This window comes from Podarcis gaigeae, assembly GCF_964106915.1.
Source record: "Podarcis gaigeae genome assembly, chromosome: 8".
Lineage (NCBI taxonomy): Eukaryota > Metazoa > Chordata > Lepidosauria > Squamata > Lacertidae > Podarcis > Podarcis gaigeae.
In genome coordinates this window covers 78,818,911-78,842,637 of record NC_139684.1, presented here as the reverse complement: position 1 = coordinate 78,842,637, position 23,727 = coordinate 78,818,911, and the positions used below count along the sequence as shown (strand labels likewise).

General features: G+C 43.6%; 1 protein-coding gene across 1 annotated transcript in view; it reads right to left on the bottom strand.

The window, feature by feature from the left end:
* The window catches only part of LOC310851709 (phospholipase A2 inhibitor gamma subunit B-like), a 36,095-nt gene extending 14,210 nt beyond the window's left edge, over positions 1-21,885 (bottom strand). Inside the window, exons 1-3 of the mRNA XM_083754369.1 lie at positions 21,798-21,885; positions 20,525-20,647; positions 17,144-17,296 (exon numbers count right to left, since the gene is read on the bottom strand). Coding sequence (XP_083610495.1) covers positions 17,144-17,296; positions 20,525-20,647; positions 21,798-21,849 — 328 coding nt within the window. The 5' untranslated portion in view covers positions 21,850-21,885. The remainder of the gene's footprint in view (positions 1-17,143; positions 17,297-20,524; positions 20,648-21,797) is intronic.
* Between the last annotated feature and the right edge of the window lie 1,842 nt (positions 21,886-23,727).

Sequence of the window (23,727 nt, the reverse complement as noted above, 5' to 3'; positions counted from 1 at the left end):
GTAAATCGGTGGTGGAAACCCCACCTGTCCTGAGTACTTCTGCCTCCAGCACCCAGCACACTGAGTCTCTCATACCGGCAGTCCATGTCCCTGTTTTTCGTGGCAGGGACCTTGGAGCTCCTTTCTTTTTCTTTTTTAATATAATGTTTATTAAAATTTCTTTTTTCCTTTATAACAACCAAATAAAATTTCTTCATCACATATATCTTTGCTCAAATTGAGCTTTGACTTCCTCCCGTCCCCCTCCCTGACTTTCATATGCAATCACTTTTATCTTCACATCTCTAAATCACCCTACTTACCTTATCTCCATACTTAAAAGACAGGTATCAAATCATAACCTGTCCTTTTCAAACAGTTTGTTGTGCTGGTTTTGGATTTCCCCCCGTCAGTCTCGCCAGCTCAGCGTATTCAATCATCTTTGTCTTTCATTCTTCCAACGTTGGAAGTTCCTGCTGCTTCCATTTCTGGGCTAAAAGTATCCTTTCTGCCATGGTAGCATACATAAATATATTTATGTCTTTTTTGGGGGAATTTCTTCACCTATGATCGCTAATAAGAAAGCCTCTGGTTTTTTTACTAAAAGTATTTTATATATCATATCCCAGTAGACTTTAATCTTAGGACACATCCACCACATTTGAAAGAAATTCCCTTCCTTCTCCTTACAGTTCCAAAATACCTTATCTTAAGTTCCATACATTTTATCAAACATCACCTCGGAGCTCCTTTCTGAGGCTCCCTCTGCCTCGCTGGTGCCCGTGCAGGCACACTGCCTCTTTCCTTGTGGGGTGGTCATTCACAAAGCTCAGGCTGCAAAGCCACCCTACCTGTGCCTTGCAGGGCTGCCTGCACTGCCTGGCAGCCTTTGACTGGCAGAGTGGGCTCCGTTTTTTCTCATGTGCTGAAAAAGGCAGCCAGGTGGCAGCCAAGGTTGTCTCCGCCCAGAGCCTGCACTCCACTGTCGACTCACGCAAGGTGGGGGCTCCTTCAAACTTCTCCATTGAGAGGTGGGCAGCAGTGCCCCCTCAACAGGAAAGGGTGACATGGCTCGCAGTTCCCCTGCTTAGAAGCAGAGATACCACTCCTACTTGTGTGCAAGCAGGAGTGGGGGTGGGGCTCTTGCAGCTAGGGCGGGGGAGCACTTTAACAGAGCCCCCGCCCCACTACTTGCTCATGTGAGCCAGTGGCAGGTTGGGGTTTCCGCAAAACTGCTTGGCTGAGGCGAGGGCAGCGGTGTGCTCTTAACCCAAGCAGTTTAAGGAGGGAGGGAGGGAGGAAGGGAGGAACAAGATGTATAAGCCTTGTCCATGCAGCTTTTTTCTCTCAGTGCAAGTATATGGGACAGACCACGATGATGATTTCACATCGTTGATGAAACTGCCACCCCTCCAGGCTGCAGCTTGTTTCGTTTTTCCTCAGTGTGCTGGGTGCTGGAGGCAGAGGGACTCAGGATAGGCGAGGTTTCCCCCACCGATTTACTGCTGAGTGAAGCTGTCATCACGGTCTGCCCCTCATACCGGTCCTGGGGCGATATATCAATAAATTGCCCAGGCCTAATCTTCAGTCACCCTTTCTTCTGGGTCTGCGGGGTGGGGAACATTTCATGGTTTGACTCAGGTATCCAACTGTCTTGAGCAGGCCCTGCTTGGAGCGGAAAGAGAGTTTTCCAGTTTTATCTATTTGTTGAATGTGAGTCAGGACAGGAGAACCTTTGGCTGTCCAGAGGTTTCTACCACCCTTCTCCTTATTGAGTGGGACCAGTTCAGGAGGCTTCATGGGAAGGAAGTCATCAATGAAATAAGTTTTGTGGCTGCCAAGGTGGATGACAGAGTGGATAAAAATCAATTTAAACAAAATCAAAATAATCAGATTAAATTTAAATCAGAATTTTTTAATTTAAATCAGATTTTTTTTTAATTTAAATTGGTTTTTTGGAGGATCCCCCCCCCCAAAATACATTTCTATTTAGGTTATATTATAGTCCAAAGACTATCCTCATCAGGAAATAAGGATTTGTTTTAAGCTTTTCATGTGTGCTATAACTCCCTCTAAGGTTTTTCTAAAAAAATCATTCAATCACATCAGTTAACAAACATGGATACATATGCTATAATGTTATTGTTTTAGTTAAATAAATTATTTAAATTATTATTAATGAAATGATTATTTTTTCTCCTTCCAATAAAATACAGCAGAAAAGAAGTCCAAATATAAACAGTTAATTTATTAAACCTCACAAAAATTTCATAATTATTTGTCAATGTTTTTCTAATAGTATAACCAAATCAGTATTTTTGATATAACTGTAAAAACTGCTCTGAAAATTTATTATTCCAAAAACAAAACCTTCATCTAGTTGTAAATATTAAGATTACACCAGCAAGAATGAGTCTTTATGTAAAAAAAAATATTTTAAATCAAGTTTTACTGACTAGTGATTTAAATTGTGATTTAAATCAAATCCACCCTGTAACTGGACCAATGAGAGTCGATGCTGGAGCTCATGAAGGGAGCGTGTACCACAGGCAATTAGGAAGGGGCAATATGTCCATATCAGTTTCTCTTGGTTTCTTATTTGAAGTTCATTTCTCCACATTTTCATATCAGTTTCCAACTCCCCCCACCATCAACATTTAGTGTGAATGTAATTTTTACTCTTAGGCCCTATCTGCAGGGTCATACTGATTTAGGTAGTCATGGTTTCCCCCCGGGGGGGGGGGCAGGATGTTTGTTGACCATATTGGCTGTGACTGATAGACTGACTCCAACTCAAAAAGCTGAGGCTGCTGAACCAACACTTGGGTTGGGGTATTGTTTGGCTTGTTTTGTTGCTGTTACTGATATCCATCTTTTCTATCTTTATTTTTAGCTCTTCTTATGAATTAGGTGACTGTTCATTGACTTGGTTTAGGTTCTTATATGCACACTTTACCGTAGTATGTGCATTTGTCTATTGATTACATGGCTGGACAACTGAATTGCAAAAATGGGAGAAGGGCAGATTCTGAAGGATGGCTTTGTTTTGCTCTGCCAGTTGAGTAAACGCACCTTTAAATATGAACTGACTTGAATTTCTTCCTTGCTCCTACAGGCAATGCAGAGGCTAGAATACTACTTTATTAAAAGTCATGTTCCGTGGCTTGTGGCTAAGATATGGCCTTCGAAAGTGAGTCTGGGGGTTTATGTTTTGGTGATCAAAGAAGTTGAAAGTTCTTCTCACTTACACAGTTTGCCAACTCCAAGGGCAGACATGCAGGACTGGTCACTGGACTCGTCACACTCCTCAGTGGCATTTTTGCAATCTTTTCCTTGACCGAAACAAGACTCACATGTCAGAGTTGCCACTGCAGACAGGGGAAAAATGGGTTTAGAAAACTTTAGTAACTGTGTAAGAAGAATAGGTCTGCGTCAAGGTACATGAACACAACACTTTCAGCTACAAACTCCATCTTACGAGAGCCAGTAAAGGCCACTGATTTAGATAGCTTCAAAAGCAGACTGCATAAATTCATGTTTACCATCCTCAATTGATATATTTTTTCTGCAACATTGGAGGCACTATTTGACTACTAGTTTCTGCAAACTAGTATACCATATATTCCTTTTGTAGTTCTTAAACTCTGTGAATGGGGGGTGGGCCTTGCATAGACCAGAGAATGATTGTCCAAGATAACTTCTGCAGTATGAGGGAGAGGACCAGCAGAGAAGGTGTGGGGTAACCTTTAACCCTCCCGAAGTTGTTGTACTACAACTCCCATCAGCACCAGCAAACATGACAGACTCTGGTAAGCACATCTGGTACCCCTGGAACCTGACTCCTCTCAGAGATTGGGGTGGTGTGTAACACCAGCCAACTAAAAGATTTCATGGGGGGGGGCAGGATAATTCCACTCTGAAATATGAGAAGAATTGTGCCTATAGATTGTGTGCTATCCTATCATAAGTTTCTACAAATGTAAGCAACTTACTCTTTGCTTTAAATCAGGCATGGCCAAAGTCCATTTCAGGGGTCCACTGGTCAGTTTAATCCTGCCCCTGTGGCAGTTTATTTTCCAGGGGTAAAATCCTGAAAAAACCTCAACAACTTCAGTCCTAAAAAATGCTCAACAATTTTGGTTGGCCCTTTGGTCGGCCCCCACAGCTTTTCTCTTCATCAAATCTGGCCCTCTTTGAAAAAAGTTTGGACAGCACTGCTTTAAATTTAACCTAGGACTCTGGTTTATTGAAGAGTGAACTACTGCCTCTTTTGCTCCCCCAATGTACTTGGGGATGCCACACCTCTGTATGCATTTGGTAAAATAAAGATTTAAGATTGAGAACAATGTTTCAGGAAGAAGGGGCAGAATTTGAGTGGACGATGAGGCAAGCAAACAGGAAAAAAGTTCAAGAAACATACTCTTTGTTGTAGATGAAACCTAGGATTGTGGTTTATCCAAGAGTGGGCAACTGCCCCCATTACTCCCCCAATGGACTTGGGGATACTGCACCTCTCAGTGTGTATTTGGTTAAATAAAAACAAATATACACTATTGGGACCCCCCACTTAGTTCCTTCCTGGAAATGATCAGCACAGCAGTTGTGGTTCTGCTCACCTGGATTCAGAAGGGTCAAGAGGAGGCAGGAGATCAGGAGTGTCTTCATCATTCTAGAGAGCTGAAGAGCCAGGAAGGCGTTCGAGAACAGCACTGGGCTGAGCAAGGAACTGATGCATGAAGAGGCTTAGTTGGAGGAATTTATAGGAGATTACAAGAAGCACTTTGGCAGTACCCAGGAACAATGGGTTCAGGACAGTGTCCCAGATTTTTAGAAGTCTAATCATGCTATACTATAATTTAAAGCACAGTGTTGAAAACCAATTAAATCTCTTCCCCCTTCCAATAACTCCAAGGACACGTCCCTCCTAATTCGTGCCAGCGTCCGTTTCACCATCCTGGATGTGGGGAAACAATTCCCATCAGGTTACAGCACTGAAATTGGATTAGGTTTCTGGAAGCCAAGGCATTTTCTCTGACACATGAACTTTTTTGAAAGGGGGACAAATGTCTGTCCACAGTTTCCCTTGTGGTACAGTCATAAAATGCACGGTGACTCGGATCCCCTCACTCCCATTAAATGCAGTTGCATTTGGGGTAAATCAATCTCTACCCCCTTCCCAGAGCTCCAAGGACATGTCCCCCCTATAACCTGTGGCACCCTCAATTTCACCACCCAGGAAGTGAAGCCCCATCAGGTGACACCAGAACTCAAAGCTCAGCAGTGAAATTGGATTAGATTTCCAGAAGTCCAGGCAATTTTGCCAGATTTCTCTGATAGTCAGAATCACAAACTTATTAATTTTTGGTAAGGGGAGAGAAGTGTCTGTCCAGTTTTCTTTGTTGTACAATAATAAAATGCAAAGTGACTCATGATCTAGATTTCCTCTGTCCCATTAAATGCACTTGTTTGGGGTACAGAATTGTTCCACTTGCTCTTTAAAATAAGGTGGTTGGAGTTAAGAGAGTCCCATGGACTGCAAAAAGATCAAACCTATCCATTCTGAAGAAATCAGCCCTGAGTGCTCACTGGAAGGACAGATCGTGAAACTGAGGCTCCCATACTTTGGTCACCTCATGAGAAGAGAAGGCTCCCTGGATAAGACTCTCATGCTGATAAAGATTGAGGGCAGAAGGAGCAGGGGACGACAGAGGACGAGATGGTTGGATAGTGTTCTCGAAGCTTTTATGTTTGTGTCTAATCTTGCCACTTATTTATTGGTGCATTCTTTTCTTTTTGTAAATGTACCAAACATGAAATAAAATAAAACTGGGATTATGGGGTATTCTCAGGTCAGTGTAGGATACACATGCTGTGTCCTGTTCGTGATGTGGCTGTGGAACTTCCAATTCTTCTGATAGAAAATGTTGTGGGGGGGGGGGTCATGTGGGGACTGAAATGGGGTGTTTGTCAGTTGCGTGGAGTGAGAAATGTCCATGTTTTCATCTGAGGAATGTTGGAGGGTATGCAGTGGCTCATGAACATCAATATGAAGCTGTTGGGAAGAGTCAATTGGAGTTTTGGAGTGAAACTCTGGATTGGTGCCTGGATGCCATGGAGTGAAACTCTGGATTGGTGCCTGGATGCCAACAAACTAAGCTTGAACCTTGAAAAACTAGAGGCCTTATTTATGAGTGATTTCTGGGTCTTGAAGATAGGTCAATTGCTTGGCAGCCTGGACACAGTGGTTCATGCACTGGTAACTTCAAGACTTGATTATGCCAGCATGCAGTGGGGCTGTCTTTGTATCAGGTCCAGAAGCTGAAGCTAGTGCAGAACACAACAGCCAGAGTGCTCATAGCAGCAGGCTACTGGCTTCGTGTCACTCTGTTTCTGAGACTGTGGCACTTGTTGCCATTTTTCTTCCAGGTCACATTCAAGGTGCTTATGTTTATTTCCACATGTACCTGAGCAATGTGAGCCCAAAGTGCCTTGAGGGGTGCACAAACCCTTATGCTACATCTCAAGCAGTGAGGTCCTTTGAGTAGGGCAATTCTTGTAGCTCCCTACACACCTGAGGTTTAGTCAGCCTTCAATTCACAGGAAGCCTTTAGTGCAACAGGACAGAGGAAAGCTTTTATTCCTTTTTCATAACACTAGAATTTGTGGGCAGCCAATGGCAGTGAATGTTGGAAGATCTGAGAAAGATGGAAGAAAGTGCTGCTTGAAATAGCACATTGTTAAACTCTAGAATTTGCTCTCAGGTAGTAAAGATGGGCAGCAACGTGGATGTGTTTGATTGAGGATTAGAAGAAAATAATGGAGGATAAGGCTAACAATGGTTACTAACCAAGATGGCCATGTTCTTCCTCAAGTGTTGGAGACGGTATTCCTCTGAATGTCAGGAATCACAAGTGTGTGTGTGGGGGGGGAATGTCTGGTGTTGCTGTCCAGTCCTGCTTTGAGGCTTTGCACCGGCATCTTGCTGGCCATTTTGACAACAGGGTTCTGGAACAGCTGGACTGGTTCAGCAGGTGGATGCAAGCAGTGCCAGTTGAAGCTTGTGGGAAATCTAACATTAGCACAAATCTTGATTGCCTCAAAGTGGAAAGGGATGCTTTGGTGGGGGTTACGGAGCATGGCTGCTGTGGTGAAATGGGATGCACTACCCCTGACAACAAGGGAGCACAAAGTGGACACAATTAAATTTGACATGGAAGGCTGGCCAGGGATTTCAAACCTGAAATCTAGCTCCCATCCCCAAGCACTATTATTTCCCCCAACAAATGTTGCATTTGGATAAATGATACAACACACATTATTTGCCATATATATTTATTTTGGACATGATTCAATGACTTCATTTGCACATGAAAGTCAAATACAGCCTGTCTTTGAGGAGGAGCTTCTAGACTTCTAGAAAGAAAGCCTGGGTCTCCTCAGGCTGAGACTTCCCCTGCTTCAACCACTGGGCCACCAATTTCCATAAATGGGGGCTTTTCTTGGCGGTGGAGGTTTGCCTTCCCTCAGCTACAGCTCATTGGCATTGTCTTCCATTGCTTCAGTGCACTCTGCTTGAGTGACCTCAACTCCTAATGATTCAAGACCAGTCTCCATCATCCCTTCACCGTAGTCACACATACTAGCTGTTGCACAGCCTCGGACAGCACCCATCATGGTGCTTCCCCCTGTTGGGAAAAAAACCATACATATGCTGTTGGGAAAAAGAAACATACATACCCTCTCCCTCAAACAGAAGGGTGGGGAACTTTTTTCAGACCAAGAGCCTTTTTCCAGCCTGGGTGACCTTCTGGGAGGTCCACTGGCCAATGGAAACATATGTAAAATTATCCTTTACATGGCAGGCTATTTTCTAGATACATTCAAACCCCCCTCTTTGTCCTCCGTCCAGGTAACCAAGAGTCCAGGGGCAACAATCCAGCCAGGCCAAAGCATACAGGTAGGGTATGAAGTGGGGCTTGAGAAGGGTGTGGCTTAGGGAGAGGAGGTGTGGCTAAGGAGGATCTGAAGGGCCAGAGAGAGAGAGAGTCCTAGAGCCTTTGGCCCCTGGGCCTGTGGGTCTCCATCCTGCCCCCCCAATGTAAAGTGCCATTTTAAGATGTATTTTTATTTAACAAAATCTATAAATCACTTGATTCGCTGTAAAAACTGCTAGGGGTTTACAAGAAATACTTACATTAGCAATAAAAGCAGTTAAAACCATTAAAACATTTACATTTCAATCGAATGAACAGCAAAAGGGAATAGAGCATGTCCCTATCTGAATAGGCTTCTAAGGTATTTCTGGGGGGAAATAAAATAAAGTGGCACAGAGTTCCAGACAAGAACTGCAGAAATCACTAGCCCCTTCCCTGTATTCTCCTCCTCCCACCTCCCTGTCCACACATCCCTCCTCCTTGGGCTCCTGCCCATCCCAGACACTCTGTGAGGGCAACGTGGGTCTCCTAATAACATTCAGCACCCTTAATAAACAAAGTATCCCAGCGTCTTTTAGCAGAAGCCATGACTGCTTAAAGTAGCATGATACTTCTGTAAAGATGGGGCCCTAGCTGCACTCCATTATACAAGACTCACCGAACTTCATGCGACCTCCAGCGTAGAAGCATTGATCCTCCTCATTTCGGCAGCTAATGGTCTTCCAGCCCTCGCACTCATCTGATAAGGTGGAGAAACAACTCGGGCACTTCAGCCCATTGGGCTCCCTTGTCTCATATTCAGGCACTGGAAAACAATCACCACACCACACCACACCAACATTGCATTTAGTCAATGTATTGCTTTTGCATATGCAAACCACAACATGCTGTATTTGATGGGAGGGAATTGTACTCCTCCTTCAAAGAGTGATGCCTATCACCTTCCAGCACTTTCCCAAGCGGAGTGCTTCAGCCATGCTCCATTCATCCAGGACTACATTAAGGCATGGTACAAGAGATTTCTGACTGGGGCCACATTCACAGCATACATTTCAAGCACAGGGATACCACTTTAAGCATTTGGCAGCCACAGATGCACACAAATGATGATAAAATTCTACAAAATGGCCCTCTTCCCGAGAGGGGGAAAGAGAAAGAAAGCTCTTAATAGATTTATCCTTAAAAAATCACTTCTGGGAAAACATGTGCTTAGTTTTGGTAAAATAATGATTTCACCTAAGAAGAAATGGTAGCTAATAATAATAATAATAATAAATTTTATTTATATCCCGCCCTCCCCAGCCGAAGCTGGGCTCAGGGCGGCTAACAACAGTCAAAATAGTTCAACATTCTAAAAACATTCATTATAAAATTAATTACAATCAAATTAATGGCAACCATCAAGCAAAATTCTGTGTAGGTTGCCAGAGGAGGGGGTCAGGCTGCGCCCTGACCAAAGGCCTGGTGGAACAGCTCTGTCTTGCAGGCCCTGCGAAAAGATGACAGGTCCCGCAGAGCCCTAGTCTCTTGTGACAGAGTGTTCCACCAGATTGGAGCCGCGGCCGAGAAAGCCCTGGCTCTAGTTGAGGCCAGCCTAACCTCTCTGTGGCCTGGGATCTTTAGGATGTTTTTATTTGCAGACCGTAAATTTCTCTGTGGGGCATACCAGGAGAGGCGGTCCCGTAGGTACGAGGGTCCTAGGCCGTATAGGGCTTTAAAGGTTAAAACCAGCACCTTGAACCTGATCCTGTACTCCACCGGGAGCCAGTGCAGCTTGTATAGTACTGGATGAATATGATCTCGCAGCGAAGACCCCATAAGGAGTCTCGCTGCGGCATTTTGCACCCACTGGAGTTTCTGGGTCAGTCTCAAGGGCAGCCCCACGTAGAGCGAGTTACAATAATCCAGTCTGGAGGTGACCGTCGCGTGGATCACAGTGGCTAGGTCAGGGCGAGAGAGATAAGAAGCCAACTGCTTAGCTTGGCGGAGATGAAAAAATGCCGCCTTTGTTATAGCTGTAATCTGTGCCTCCATAGAGAGGGAGGTATCGAAGATTACACCCAAACTCTTAACGGACGATGCTGGCACTAATTGCACCCCCGCAAGAGATGGGAGTTGCTCCCTCAATCCCATATTGCTCCGTCCCAGCCAGAGGACCTCTGTCTTTGAAGGATTTAACTTCAACCGGCTCCCACGTAACCATCCAGCCACAGCTTCCAGACATCTGGTCAGTGTATCTGGGGCCGAGTCAGGATGGCTATTGTGTGGGGTTGGTTTGTTAATCCATAGCTCTGTGAGGGGAATCGGGGTTTCCCAATTAACTCTCAGCACCCTTAAGAAACTACCACTCCCAGAATTCTTGGTCCTAGTGTTGTTATAGTGTTTACAATAAAAAGATACACCAGGTGTTGGGAATACTAAGGCGAACCACGAAATGGTGCCGCCTCCCACCAAGAAGGGAGGGGTGACTGAAGGTCTACATCAGGAACAAGGGTGGGAGGAGACCAGAGTTCAAATCTGTACTTGAGGCACGACACTTGCTGGGTGACCTGGGGCCAGACACTGCCCCTTAGCCTGACTTATTTCACATGGGTGTTTGAGGCTAAAATGGTGAGCAGGAGAGCCAGACACACCACATTAAGCTCTTTGAAGGAAAGAGTAGGGATGTAAATATCAGAAGCTGCTGCAGGAGAGGGACTGTGAGTAACATCATGTGAGGAATGTTTCTAGGACTAAGGTAAAACTGTGAAGCTCCCTTGTAATTTTTGCTCATGAATGCTGCATGTTGTTCAAGTAATCTCGTTATTGATACGTGGTTTTTGGTTTTGTTCTATCTGCAGTCTTCCTTTTACTATGCTATGTTGTTTAATAATACAAATATCCTCTTAGAAAGCCCTGTTCTGTTGGCGAAGGCAGAAGCCCACGTTGCAGATGTTTGTAGAAGGCCTGGCCAATCCAGAGGTATCATACTGCCTTCTCACTCACTGGATCATTACCTTGTTGTGGTGAGTGGGTTTGCACGTTCCTATGACCCATGTGAGTGAAGCCATCAGGAATCCTGTACTCCTAACAGGGTCACCCAAGGTGGTAAGGTCAAAGGCAAGGAGCTAGACAAAGAATGATCCAAAAAATCCTCAACGGCAGAACAGGCGGATGATTACAAGCAGTATGTTACAATGGCTGTGAAGGTGCATAAGGGCTGTACCAGATAGGAATCTACCGGTTCATTGTGACTACTCATGCCATCGGAACAGAGCCCTACTGCGAAGATTGTGCCTTGGTCAGCATGCACTGATCTACACACAAAAAACAAATTCACGTACTGGTGTCTTCCAAAAACCCATCCCAAACCGCAAAAGTCACCTGGCAATCGGCAAATGGTAACGGGGGCAGGATCATGAAATCTGGAAGCCCCTACTCATGAACCAGCACATGGGCGGTACATACAGATTCAGTCACTCTGACCCAAGGAATGAGGCAGTTGAGTAGCTCGGAAGCTGTATCCATGACTGAGCAGCCCGTTTTACGATCCACTCTGCTCACCCAGGAAAGGGGGAGGGGCTAGAAAAGGTGCCCTAAACATACTCTGCCTCCCTTTCCCCCTGAGTGGATGACACAGATAACACAGATAGTGAGTGTTCTGAATGCAGAACTGCCATCATTGCAAGAGAGCTGCAACGTTTTAACATCAATATTGCAGCGCTTCAAGAGACTCAAAGAGCAGGCACGGGACAACTGAAGGAAGAAAAAGGAGACTACACTTTCTTCTGGAAAGAAAGTGAACAAGAACTTCGGGTACATAGGGTATGCTTCGCTATAAAAAACGATCTTCTGAAGCTCCCGTCAGAAGTCCCTACTGGCATTAATGAGTGACTCTTAACCCCCCAAATAAAGCTTACCAAAAACCAACAGGCTACTCTTATAAGTGCTTATGCACCAACACTGGATGCCGATGAAGACATTAAAGAATTTTTTTACTCTCAGCTGGATACCGCTCTATCAGAGATGCCTACGGAAGATAAACTCATCCTCCTGGGTGATTTTAATGCAGGAGTTGGGTGAGATTTCAACACACTCTTTTGACAGAAAAATAAATTTAAAACTCCCTGACGGCATCCTCGGTCAAACCACTGGCACCTCTTAGACCAGGGGTAGCCACCTTTTTCAGCCATGGGTTGGTCCACCATCCCTCAGACGATGTGGTGGGCCAGACTATATTTTGAAAAAAAATATGACCGAATTCCTATGCCCCACAAATAACCCAGAGATGCATTTTAAATAAAAGGACACATTCTACTCATATAAAAACATGCTGGTTTCTGGACCGTCCACGGGCCGGATTGAGAAGGTGATTGGGCCACATCCAGCCCATGGTCCTTAGGTTGCCTGCCGCTGTCTTAGACTATGTTATGGTCTGTGCTAAAGATTGCCGTGATCTGCTCTTTACCAGAGCTATGACGAGTGCTGACAACTGCTGGACAGATCACTGACTAATATGCTCCACAATGGCTATCAATATTATACCTTAACACAGGCTTCAAGGAAGGAAAACAAGGCGCAAAATGAACACCCAAGCCCTTCAAGATCCCGTTAAGTGGGATTGCTTCCAAATGACTCTTAAGGGCCATCTGCTTTCAGAATTCCCTGAAAACATCGAGGAACACTGGACCAAGCTAAAAACATCCATTATTGCAGCCTGTGAACCAAGCCACAAAGACCATCTATGGGCCAATAAATCATGGCATATTCCCCCTACACTCATCAGATAGTATCACACTTCTAAAAGATAAAGAAGCAATTGCACTGTGCTGCAAAGAACATTACCAACATCACCTTAACCGCAACTCCCCGGTAGCTGCTGAGGTCCTCTCACAAATTCTTACACAACAACTTCACAAGCTCATCAAAAAGATCCGGGAGAGAGAAGAGATCCCAGCAGACTTTAAGGATGCCAAAATTATCAATTTTTTTTTTTTTAAAAAAGGTGCCAGAACTGATTGTGGAAACTATCGAGGCATCTCTCTATTAGCTGCAGGTGGCAAAATTTTTGCAAGGATCTTAGCAAGCCATCTCTTAACAATATCCGAGGTGACCGTTCCTGAATCCCCAAATGGTTTTTGGCCTTCTAGGGGGACAGTGGACATGATTTTCACCGCTCAACAGCTTCAAGAAAAATGCAGAGATCAAAACCAACCCCCATATATGTCGTTTTTTTACCTAAGGCTTTAGACACTGTAAATCGTAATGGACTGTCCTTCTGAGAATTGGCTGCCCAGATAAATTTGTAAACATCATCCGACTCCTCCATGATAATATGACAGCAACAATCACAGATAACAATGGCTTTCAAAGTGAACCATTCACAGTGGGATCAGGTGTTAAACAGGATTGTGTTATTGCCCCAACTCTGTTCATTGTTTTCATTGCCATGATCCTACACTTTGTCAAAGGAAAACTCCCCACCGGAGTAGAAATAATATATTTAACAGATGGAAAGTTCTTCAATCTAAGCAGGCTGAAAGCAAAGAGTAAGGTTACAGTAACTTCCCTCATAGAGCTTCAGTATGCTAATGACAACATAGTGTGTGCACGCTCACAGGATGACCTCCAAACCATCCTAAATATCCTCCCAGAAGCTTACGAAAAGTTTGGCCTTTCGCTCAACATCAAAAAAAACACACCAAAAAACAAAGTACTGCACCAACAAGTACAAAATAACCCCTCTGCAGCGCCACAAATCCAACTCAATGGTGTAAGGTTGGAAAATGTCATTCACTTCTCCCACCTAGGCAGTTATCTTTCCACAAGGGCTAACACTTACGCCAGAATCCAGCATCCCTGAGCTCTGCGAGTGCAGCTTTCTGTCGATTGAAGTGCAGAGTGTTTGAGGACTGGGACATTCATAGAGAAACCAAAATACTTGTTTACAAAGCTATTGTACTACCAACCTTACTGTATGCTTGTGAAACATGGACCACTTATAAACACCATCTGCAACTCCTCGAAAGATTTCATCAACGGTGTCTCTGAAAATTGTTACACATCACTTGGGAAGACAGGCGAACTAATATCAGTGTACTGGAAGAAGCAAATATCACCAGTATTGAAGCAATGATTCTTCAACATCATCTTCGTTGGACTGGTAATGTTGTGCAGATGCCTGATGATCGTCTTCCAAAGTAACTACTCTATTCTGAACTTAAAAATGGAAAGCGTAATGCTGGTGGTCAGGAAAAGAGCTTTAAAGACTGTCTCAAGGCAAATCTTTTAAAATGAAGTTTAAACACCGACAACTGGGAAACCCTGGCCTGCGAGCGCTTCAATTGGAGAACAGCCTTTACCAAAGGTGTCATGGGCTTTGAAGACACTCGAACTCAGGATGTAAGGGAGAAACGTGCTAAGAAGAAGAAGGGTTTGGATTTGATATCCCGCCTTTCACTCCCCTTCAGGAGTCTCAAAGCGGCTAACATTCTCCTTTCCCTTCCTCCCCCACAACAAACATTCTGTGAGGTGAGTGGGGCTGGGAGACTTCACAGAAGTGTGACTGGCCCAAGGTCACCCAGCAGCTGCATGTGGAGGAGCGGAGACTCGAACCCGGTTCCCCAGATTACAAGACTACCGCTCTTAACCACTACACCACACTGGCATGCTTGGCAAATCCACACCATGATCAACTCCCACCCAGAATCCAATGTCACCACTGTGGAAGGACGTGTTGTTCCAGAATTGGCCTCCATGGTCACTTATGGACTCATTGTTAAAACTGTGTTTATGAAAGACAATCTTACTTGGCTACGAGTGATCACCAAAGAAGAAGAACAATGATACTGCCTTACCAGTCACACTGCCTGGTGTGCTGTTCTTCCTATCTTCCTCTGCACCTGAGGGTCTCAGGATGCAATTCATGGTAGCTCAGTAAAACAGGCTCCAGCCCAGCGCACCTTCCAGCTTTGGGGTTCTTGGTTCAAATCCCAACCCCAGCTTCTGTCTCTAGTTTGAAAAGGATGGTGATACAGGCCTGTGTCAGCAGCTGGTGTACGCCAGGAGCCTAGCCGGGGCTTACAGATTGAACCTTCATATTAATTGTTTCAGTGAGGGCCACATTTCCTTCAGGGCAAGATTCTCAGGGCCACATGCCAGTGGCAGGGCCTGTTGCGAAAGTGAGTGGAGCAACAAATGTAATTTTTTTTACTTTTTATTTTTTGCACCACCTGCTTGTTCTTCCCTTTGTCTATACAGTGGTACCTCTGGTTACATACTTAATTCGTTCCGGAAACTTAATTCTTAACCTGAAACTGTTCTTAACCTGAAGCACCACTTTAGCTAATGGGGCCTCCCGCTGCCGCCGTGCTACCGGAGCACGATTTCTGTTCTCATCCTGAAGCAAAGTTCTTAAACTGAAGCACTATTTCTGGGTTAGCGGTGTGTGTAACCTGAAATGTAAGTAACCCGAGGTGCCACTGTATAGTGTTCCTCTATAATAAGTAATTAAGCATCACTGGAGACCATTGCATCTAATAGATCTTTATTAGCATTTGCTTTAACCTGAAGATATCAATTCCCTGAATGCAAACCTCAAAGAAATCAATTCCCTCCCACACAAGAAGGACAGATGCCTCTCCTGCTAAAAATATCTCTACAAATGCAAATGCATCAAAGAAAGTGGGTTGGTCTAGGTTTGGGGGCTAGAACTCTGGGAAACCAATGAGCCAGTGACGTGTAGTGGTTAGAGGGTTGGACTAGAATCTAGGAGACCAGGGTTCAAATTCCACTGTAGCCATGACACTTGCTGAGTGGCCTGGGGCCGGAACCATCTCTCAACGTAACCTATTTCACAGGATATTTTGAGGCTAAAATGGTGAGCGGGAGCTCAAGCTTTTTGGAGGAAAACATAGGATGTAAATACCAGAAGCTGCTGTAGGAGAGGAACTGTGAGTAACATTATGGCAGGGGTGTTTCTAAGACTAAGGTAAAACTGTGATGCTTCCTTGTAATTTTTGCTAATAGATGCTGCATGTTGTTCAGGTAATCTTCTTATTGATATTTTGGGTTTTGTGGGAGACGAAAGATGAAGAGGTAAAATCAGTTATGATTAAATGGGCACAAGATGTAGGTCACAACATTATGATGGAGGATTGGGTTAAATTATGGAAAACTGACTTAAAATTTACAGATTGTTCCCTATTGAAGGTGAATTACATGAAGATGATGTACAGATGGTACACAACACCAGTGCAGTTAGGGAAAATGTACAAAACTAGTTCAAACATATGTTGGAAGTGTAAGGAAAAGGAGGGAACATTTTATCATATGTGGTTGGATTGTAAAGTAATTTTAAAAAAAATGGGAAATGATATACAATGAACTGAAGAAAATGTTCCATTTAACATTTGTTAAAAAACCTGAGGCATTTTTGTTGGGGATTGTAGGGAGAGACCTGCCAAAAAAGTTGAAAAACATCTTCATGTATGCGACAACGGCCGCGAGAGTTCTGGTAGCGCAAGGATGGAAGACTGAAGAAATCCCAACTAAAAAATCATGGCAAGAAAAATTGGTGGATTATGCAATACTGGCAAAATTGACACATAAGCTACGGGACAAGGATAACTGTGACTTTAAGGATGAATGGGAACCTTTCACAAAGTATTTGAAGACGCAACAAAGTGAACTGGACTCCTTGGCAGGTTTTGAATAAACATCCACAATTTTATTTTACTGATAATAATTAGCTAAACAGTTGGAGGATCTATACAACTCTGTAACATGCAGAAAATAGCATTATTGGAGAAACCAAAGACTGGAACTGAGGGAAGTCGGGGGTGGGGTGGGGGAATGGGTTTTGTGGGGGGGGGGGAGGAAAAAGGGGGGGAATAAGGATATGTTTTTGGAAAATATGTTTTGTTATAACTTTGAATTAATTATTTTTTTTAAAAAAAAATATTTTGGGTTTTGTTGTATTATTTCCCGCCACCCCCATGCTATGGCTCCAATGCTTCCCTGCTCGTTCCCTCTGTCAGTGGCTCCTCCCTGTCCCACCAGTCTGAATCAGGTTTGAAATGTTCTTTCCTAGTGTCACCCTCAGGCACCTCCTGGAGTGCCTGGCTGCCACCACTCCTCCTTGTCTAGCCAGTCCCTGACATCAGGATACTGCCCAAAACTTGTTTGTCTTTCTTTGACCTCTCTCATTACTTGAGTTTTGTGAGACCATATTTCCTGATGATGATACTTACTTTCGGGAGGTCCGCTGTTGCACATATCTGTTTTGCAGCAGGAGATCTTGCTGTGGATGTACATTGATGACATTATGGAGGCACTGGAATAGTCTGCATCACACAACTCTGTATCGATGCAGGACTTGAGAACCATTGCTGACCCCAAAAGTGCTATAAAAGAAAGAATTGGAAAAGGAAATAACTAGACCTGGAAATAGGGCTGGTCCACCCATGAGGCAAGGATTGATGGTCACCTTATGTGGCAGGATCCAGAGGGGCAGGGGATCTGACCACCAAGAAAAGCATTGCCTGATGCTGCTGCCTTTGAAGCTGTGGCGTGATCCTTGGAGGCAAAATCTGCCACCTCCTCGTCAGTTCCTCTCCCCCATTTGAGCCACCCCATGTCCCTGTTGTTCGTGGCAGGGACCTTGGAGCTCCTTCCTTTTTCTTCTTTAATATAATGTTTATTAAAATTTCTTTTTTCCTTTATAACAACCAAATAAAATTTCTTCATCACAAATAAAATTTCTTCATCACACAGCATTGACTTCCTCCCGTCCCCCTCCCTGACTTCCATATGCAATCACTTTTATCTTCGCATCTCTAAATCACCCTATTTACCTTATCTCCATACTTAAAAGACTTACTTCTAATATTTATAAACAGGTATCAAATCATAACCTGTCCTTTTCAAACAGTTTGTCGCGCTGGTTTTGGATTTCCTCCGTCAGTCTCGCCAGCTTGGCGTATTCAATCATCTTTGTCTGGCATTCTTCCCACGTTGGAAGATCCAGCTGCTTCCATTTATGGGCTAAAAGTATCCTTTCTGCTGTGGTAGCATACATAAATATATTTATGTCTTTTTGGGGGGAATTTCTTCACCTATTATCCGTAATAAAAAAGCCTCTGGTTTTTTACTAAAAGTATTTTATATAACATATCCCAGTAGACTTTAATCTTAGGACACATCCACCACATTTGAAAGAAATTCGCTTCCTTCTCCTTACATTTCCAACATGCCTTATCTTGAGTTCTATGCATTTTAGCAAATACCACCTTGTAGCTCCTTTCTGAGGCTCCCTCCGCCTTGCTGGTGCCCATGCAGGAACACTGCCTCTTTCCTTGTGGGATGGTCATTTGCAAAGCGCAGGCTGCAAAGCCACCCTACCTATCCCTTGCAGGGCTGCCTGCACTGCCTGGCTGCCTTTGACTGGCAGAGTGGCTTCCGTCTTTCCTCCTGTGCTGAAAAAGCAGGCAGGTGGCAGCCAAGGCTGTCTCTCGCCGGAGCCTGCACTCCACCCAGGCTCTTGCAGCTGGGGAGGGGGAGCACCTGAGCCCCTGCCCCACTACTGGCTCATTTGGGGTTTCCGCAGAACTGCTTGGCTGAGGCAAGGGCAGCAATGTGCTCTTAACCCAAGCAGTTTAAGGAGGGAGGGAGGAATATCCTTTCTAAGCCTTGTCATGCAGCTTGTTTCTCCCACTGCCGGTATGAGAGACTCAGCGTTCTGGGTGCTGGAGGCAGAGGGACTCAGGATAGGCAAGGTTTCCCCCACCGATTTACTGCTGAGTGATGCTGTCATCACGGTCTGCCCCTCATACCGATCCTGGGGCGATATATCAATAAATTGCCCAGGCCTAATCTTCAGTCACCCTTTCTTCCCGGTCTGCTGGGTGGGGAACATTTCATGGTTTGACTCAGGTATCCAATTGTGTTGAGCAGGCCCTGCTTGGAGTAGAAAGAGAGCTCTCCAGTTTTATCTATTTGTTGAATGTGAGTCAGGAATGGAGAACCTTTGGCTGTCCAGAGGTTTCTACCACCCTTCTTATTGAGTGGGACCAGTTCAGGAGGTTTCATGGGAAGGAATTCATCAATGAAATAAGTTTTGTGGCTGACGAGAGTGGATATAAATAAATTTTATAAAAATCAAAGTAATCAGATTTTTAAATTTAAATCAGAATTTTTTTTATTTAAATCAAATTTTTTAAATTTAAATTGGTTTTTTAAAAATGCTTTTGGAGGATTTCCCCCCCCCCCCCAAAGATAGTTTTCTATTTAAGTTACATTATAGTCCAACGACTATACTCATCAGGAAATAAGGATTTGTTTTAAGCTTTTCATGTGTGCTATAACTCCCTCTAAGGTTTTTCTAAAAAAATCATTCAATCACATCAGTTAACAAACATGGATACGTATGTTATAATGTTATTGTTTTAGTTAAATAAATTGTTTAAATTGTTATTAATGAAATGATTATTTTTTCCTTCCAATAAAGTACAGCAGAAAAGTTGTCCAAATATAAAGTTAATTTATTAAACCTAATTTTTTAAAATAATTATCTCTCAATGTTTTTCTAATAGTATAACCAAATCAGTAATTTTTGATATAAATTTAAAAACTACTCTGAAAATTTATTATTCTAAAAACGAAACCTTCATCTAGTTGTAAATATTAAGATTATACCAGCAAGAATGAGTCTTTCTGCAAAAAAATGTTTTAAATCAGGTTTTACTGACTAGTGATTTAAATTGTGATTTAAATCAAATCCACCCTGTAACTGGACCAATGAGAGTCGATGCTGGAGCTCATAAAGGGAGCATGTACCACAGGCAATTAGGAAGGGGCAATATGTCAGTGTCAGTTTCTCTTGGTTTCTTATTTTAAATTCATTTCTCCACATTTTCATATCCAGTTTCCAACTCACCCCACCCCCCATCAACATTTAGTGTGAATGTAATTTTTACTCTTAGGCCCCATCTGCAGGGTCATACTGATTTAAGCAGTTATGGTTTCCCCCATGGGGGCGGGGTGTGTGTGGGATATTTGTTGACCGTATTGGCTGTGAATCCTGGCGGACTAGCTCTCTGTCTTGCAGGTCATTTTTCACTTGGCCTGGGAGATGGGAACCTGATAGACTGACTCCAACTACAAAAGCTGAGGCTGCTGAATGGGTTGGGGTATTGTTTGGCTTCTATTGTTGCTGTTACTGACTATTGTTTGTTGCTGTTACTGACTATTGCTTCTTTTCTATCTTTATTTTTAGCTCTTCTTATGTATTAGGTGACTATTGCTTCATTTGTTGTAGGTTCCTATATGCACACTTTACGCTCCTAGTATTTGCATTTGTCTACTGATTACATGGGTGGACAAGTGAATTGCATAAATGGGAGAAGGGCAGATTCTGAAGGATGGCTTTGTTTTGCTCTGCCAATTGAGTAAACACACCTTTAAATATGAACTGACTTGAATTTCTTCCCTGCTCTTACAGGCAATGCAGAACCTAGAACACTACTTTATGAAAAGTCATGTTCCGTGGCTTGTGGCTAAGATATGGCCTTCAAAAGTGAGTCAGGGGGTTTACGTTTTGGTGATCAAAGAGGCTGAAAGTTCTTCTCACTTACACACTTTGCCAACTGCAAGGGCAGACATGCAGGACTGGTCACTGGACTCGTCACACTCCTCAGTGGTGGCATTTTTGCAATCTTTTCCTTCATTCCAACAAGACTCACATGTCAGAGATGCCACTGCAGACAGGGGAAAATGGGTTTAGAAAACTTTAGTTACTGTGTAAGAAGAATAGGTTTGCGTCAAGGTACATGAACACAACACTTTCTGCTACAAACTCCATTTTACGAGAGCTAGTAAAGGCCACCGATTTGGATAGCTTCAAAAGCAGACTGCATAAATTCATGTTTACCATCCTCAATTGATATATTTTTTCTGCAACATTGGAGGCACTATTTGAATACTAGTTTCTGCAAACTAGTATAAATTCCTTCTGTAGTTATTAAACTCTGTGAAAGGTGGTGGTCCTTGCATAGACCAGAGAATGATTGTCCAAGATGGCTCCTGCAGTCTGAGGGAGAGGACCAGTAGAGAAGGTGTGGGGTAACCTTTAACCCTCCTGAAGTTGTTGTACTACAACTCCCATCAGACCAGCAAACATGACAGACACTGGTAAGCACATCTGGTACCCCTGGAACCTGACTCCACTCAGAGATTGGGGTGGTGTGTAATACCAGCAAACTAAAAGATTGCATGGGGTCGGGGCAGGATAATTCTGCTCCGAAATATGAGAAAATTTGTGCCTATAGATTGGCCCCCACAGCTTTTCTCTTCATCAAATCTGGCCCTCTTTGAAAAAAGTTTGGACAGCACTGCTTTAAATTTAAGCTAGGACTCTGGTTTATTGAAGAGTGAACTACTGCCTCTTTTGCTCCCCCAATGTACTTGGAGATGCCATACCTCTGTATGCATCTGGTAAAATAAAGATTTAATATTGAGAACAAAGTTTCAGGAAGAAGGGGCAGAATTTGAGTGGATGATGAGGCAAGCAAACAGGAAAGAAGTTCAAGAAACATACTCTTTGTTGTAGATGAAACCTAGGATTCTGGTTTACCCAAGAGTGGGCAACTGCCCCCATTGCTCCCCCAATGGACTTGGGGATACTGCACCTCTCAGTGTGTATTTGGATAAAAAAACCAAATATAAACATTGGGAAGAAACTATCTATGATTGAGGATCCCTTGTAGCTTGACCATATGCTTTATTCCTCTCCCTTTCAAAGGAACCACAAGTCCTTGTTCCTTTCTTCTCCTGCTTTAATGGCTGACCCCCCACTTAGTTCCTTCCTGGAAATAGGATGAACAGCCCAGCAGCTGTAGTTCTGCTCACCTGGATTCAGAAGGGTCAAGAGGAGGCAGGAGATCAGGAGTGTCTTCATCATTCTAGAGAGCTGAAGAGCCACAAAGGAGTTTGAGAACAGCACTGGGCCAAGCAAGGAACTGATGCATGACACGGCTTAATTTAGGGGATTTATAGAAGATTGCAAGAATCACTTTGACAGCACACAGGAACAATGGGTTCAGGACAGTGTCACAAATTTTTAGAAGTCTAATCATGCTATACCATAATGTAAAGCACAGTGTTGAAAACCAATTGAATCTCTTCCCCCTTCCAATAACTCCAAGGACACGTCCCTCCTAATCTGTGCCAGTGTCAATTTCACCATCCTGGATGTGGGGAAACGAGTCCCATCAGGTTACAGCACTGAAATTGGATTAGGTTTCTGGAAGCCAAGGCAGATTCCCTGAGAGTATGAACTTTTTTTGTGATTTCCCTTGTGGTACAGTCATAAAATGCACGGTGACTCGGATCCCCTCACTCCCATTAAATGCAGTTGCATTTGGGGTAAATCAATCTCTACCCCCTTCCCAGAGCTCCAAGGACATGTCCCCCCTATAACCTGTGATACCCACAATTTCACCACCCAGGAAGTGAAGCCCCATCAGATGACACCAGAATTCAAAGCTCAGCAGTGAAATTGGATTAGATTTCCAGAAGTCCAGGCAATTTTGCCAGATTTCTCTGATAGTCAGAATCACAAATTTATTAATTTTTGGTAAGGGGAGAGAAATGTCTGTCCAGATTCCTTTGTTGTACAGTAATAAAATGCAAAGTGACTCATGATCTAGATTTCCTCTGTCCCATTAAATGCACTTGTTTGAGGTACAGAATTGGTCCACTTGCTCTTTAAAATAAGTTGGTTAGAGTTACGAGAATCCCATGGACTGCAAAAAGATCAAAACTATCCTTTCTGAAGAAATCAGCCCTGAGTTCTCACTGGAAGGACAGATCGTGAAACTGAGGCTCCAATACTTTGGCCACCTCACGAGAAGAGAAGACTCTCCGGAAAAGACCCTGATGCTGGGAAAGGTTGAGGGCAGAAGGAGAAGAGTACGACAGAGGACGAGATGGTTGGACAGTGTTCTCAAAGCTATTAACATGAATTTGAACAAACTGTGGGAAGCAGTGGATGACAGGAGTGCCTGGGGTGCTCTGGTCCAGGGGGTCACAAAGAGTCGGACACGACTAAACAACAACAGAGTTAAGAGCGGGGGGGGGGGGGGATTGCAGGTCTGTGTCCACAGGAGATTGCAGATTTAAGGGACTATCTTTTACTGGGGTTGGATATACACAAGCACAGCTCCATGTCCTTTGCTTTTGTTTCACTTGTGATGCTGATAAAAGTCAAAGACAGTGTGAATGATGTGGATTTGACATTTGGACAATGCGAGAGGGAGAGTGGCAGCATCACAGATGTCCTGGGAGAGTTTTCTTGGTGCACTGTTAGTATTATGTATATATTTGTGTAATATATAATGTTGCTATATAATTTACTGTCAGCTTAGATTCTTCACATTGTTTCTTCTAAGAGGAATGGGACTCCCAGATGTAGATAATCACAATGGAGAGGGTGGGGAGAGTGACATTGGGCTCATGTCATCTTCCTTCACCATCTTCTTCATTTTATAAGAGTTAATTATTATAAGGTGATGTATCGATGTTATTTAACTCTAAAGAGCTTAGATCGAATATATAAGAATGTACCAAAAAAATGTTGGAAATTTAAGAATTGCAAGGGGTCATTCTGTCACTTGTGGTAGATCTGTAGGAAGGCTAAGGTCTTTTGGGGCATGATATATGATGGGGGGGGGATCAAACTGACTTTTCCAAGAGTCCAGAACACTTCTGGCAGGATATATTGGTCAGCAAAATTCCAAACTCTGTTTATATATGTAGCTGTATTCTTGTATGCATGGAA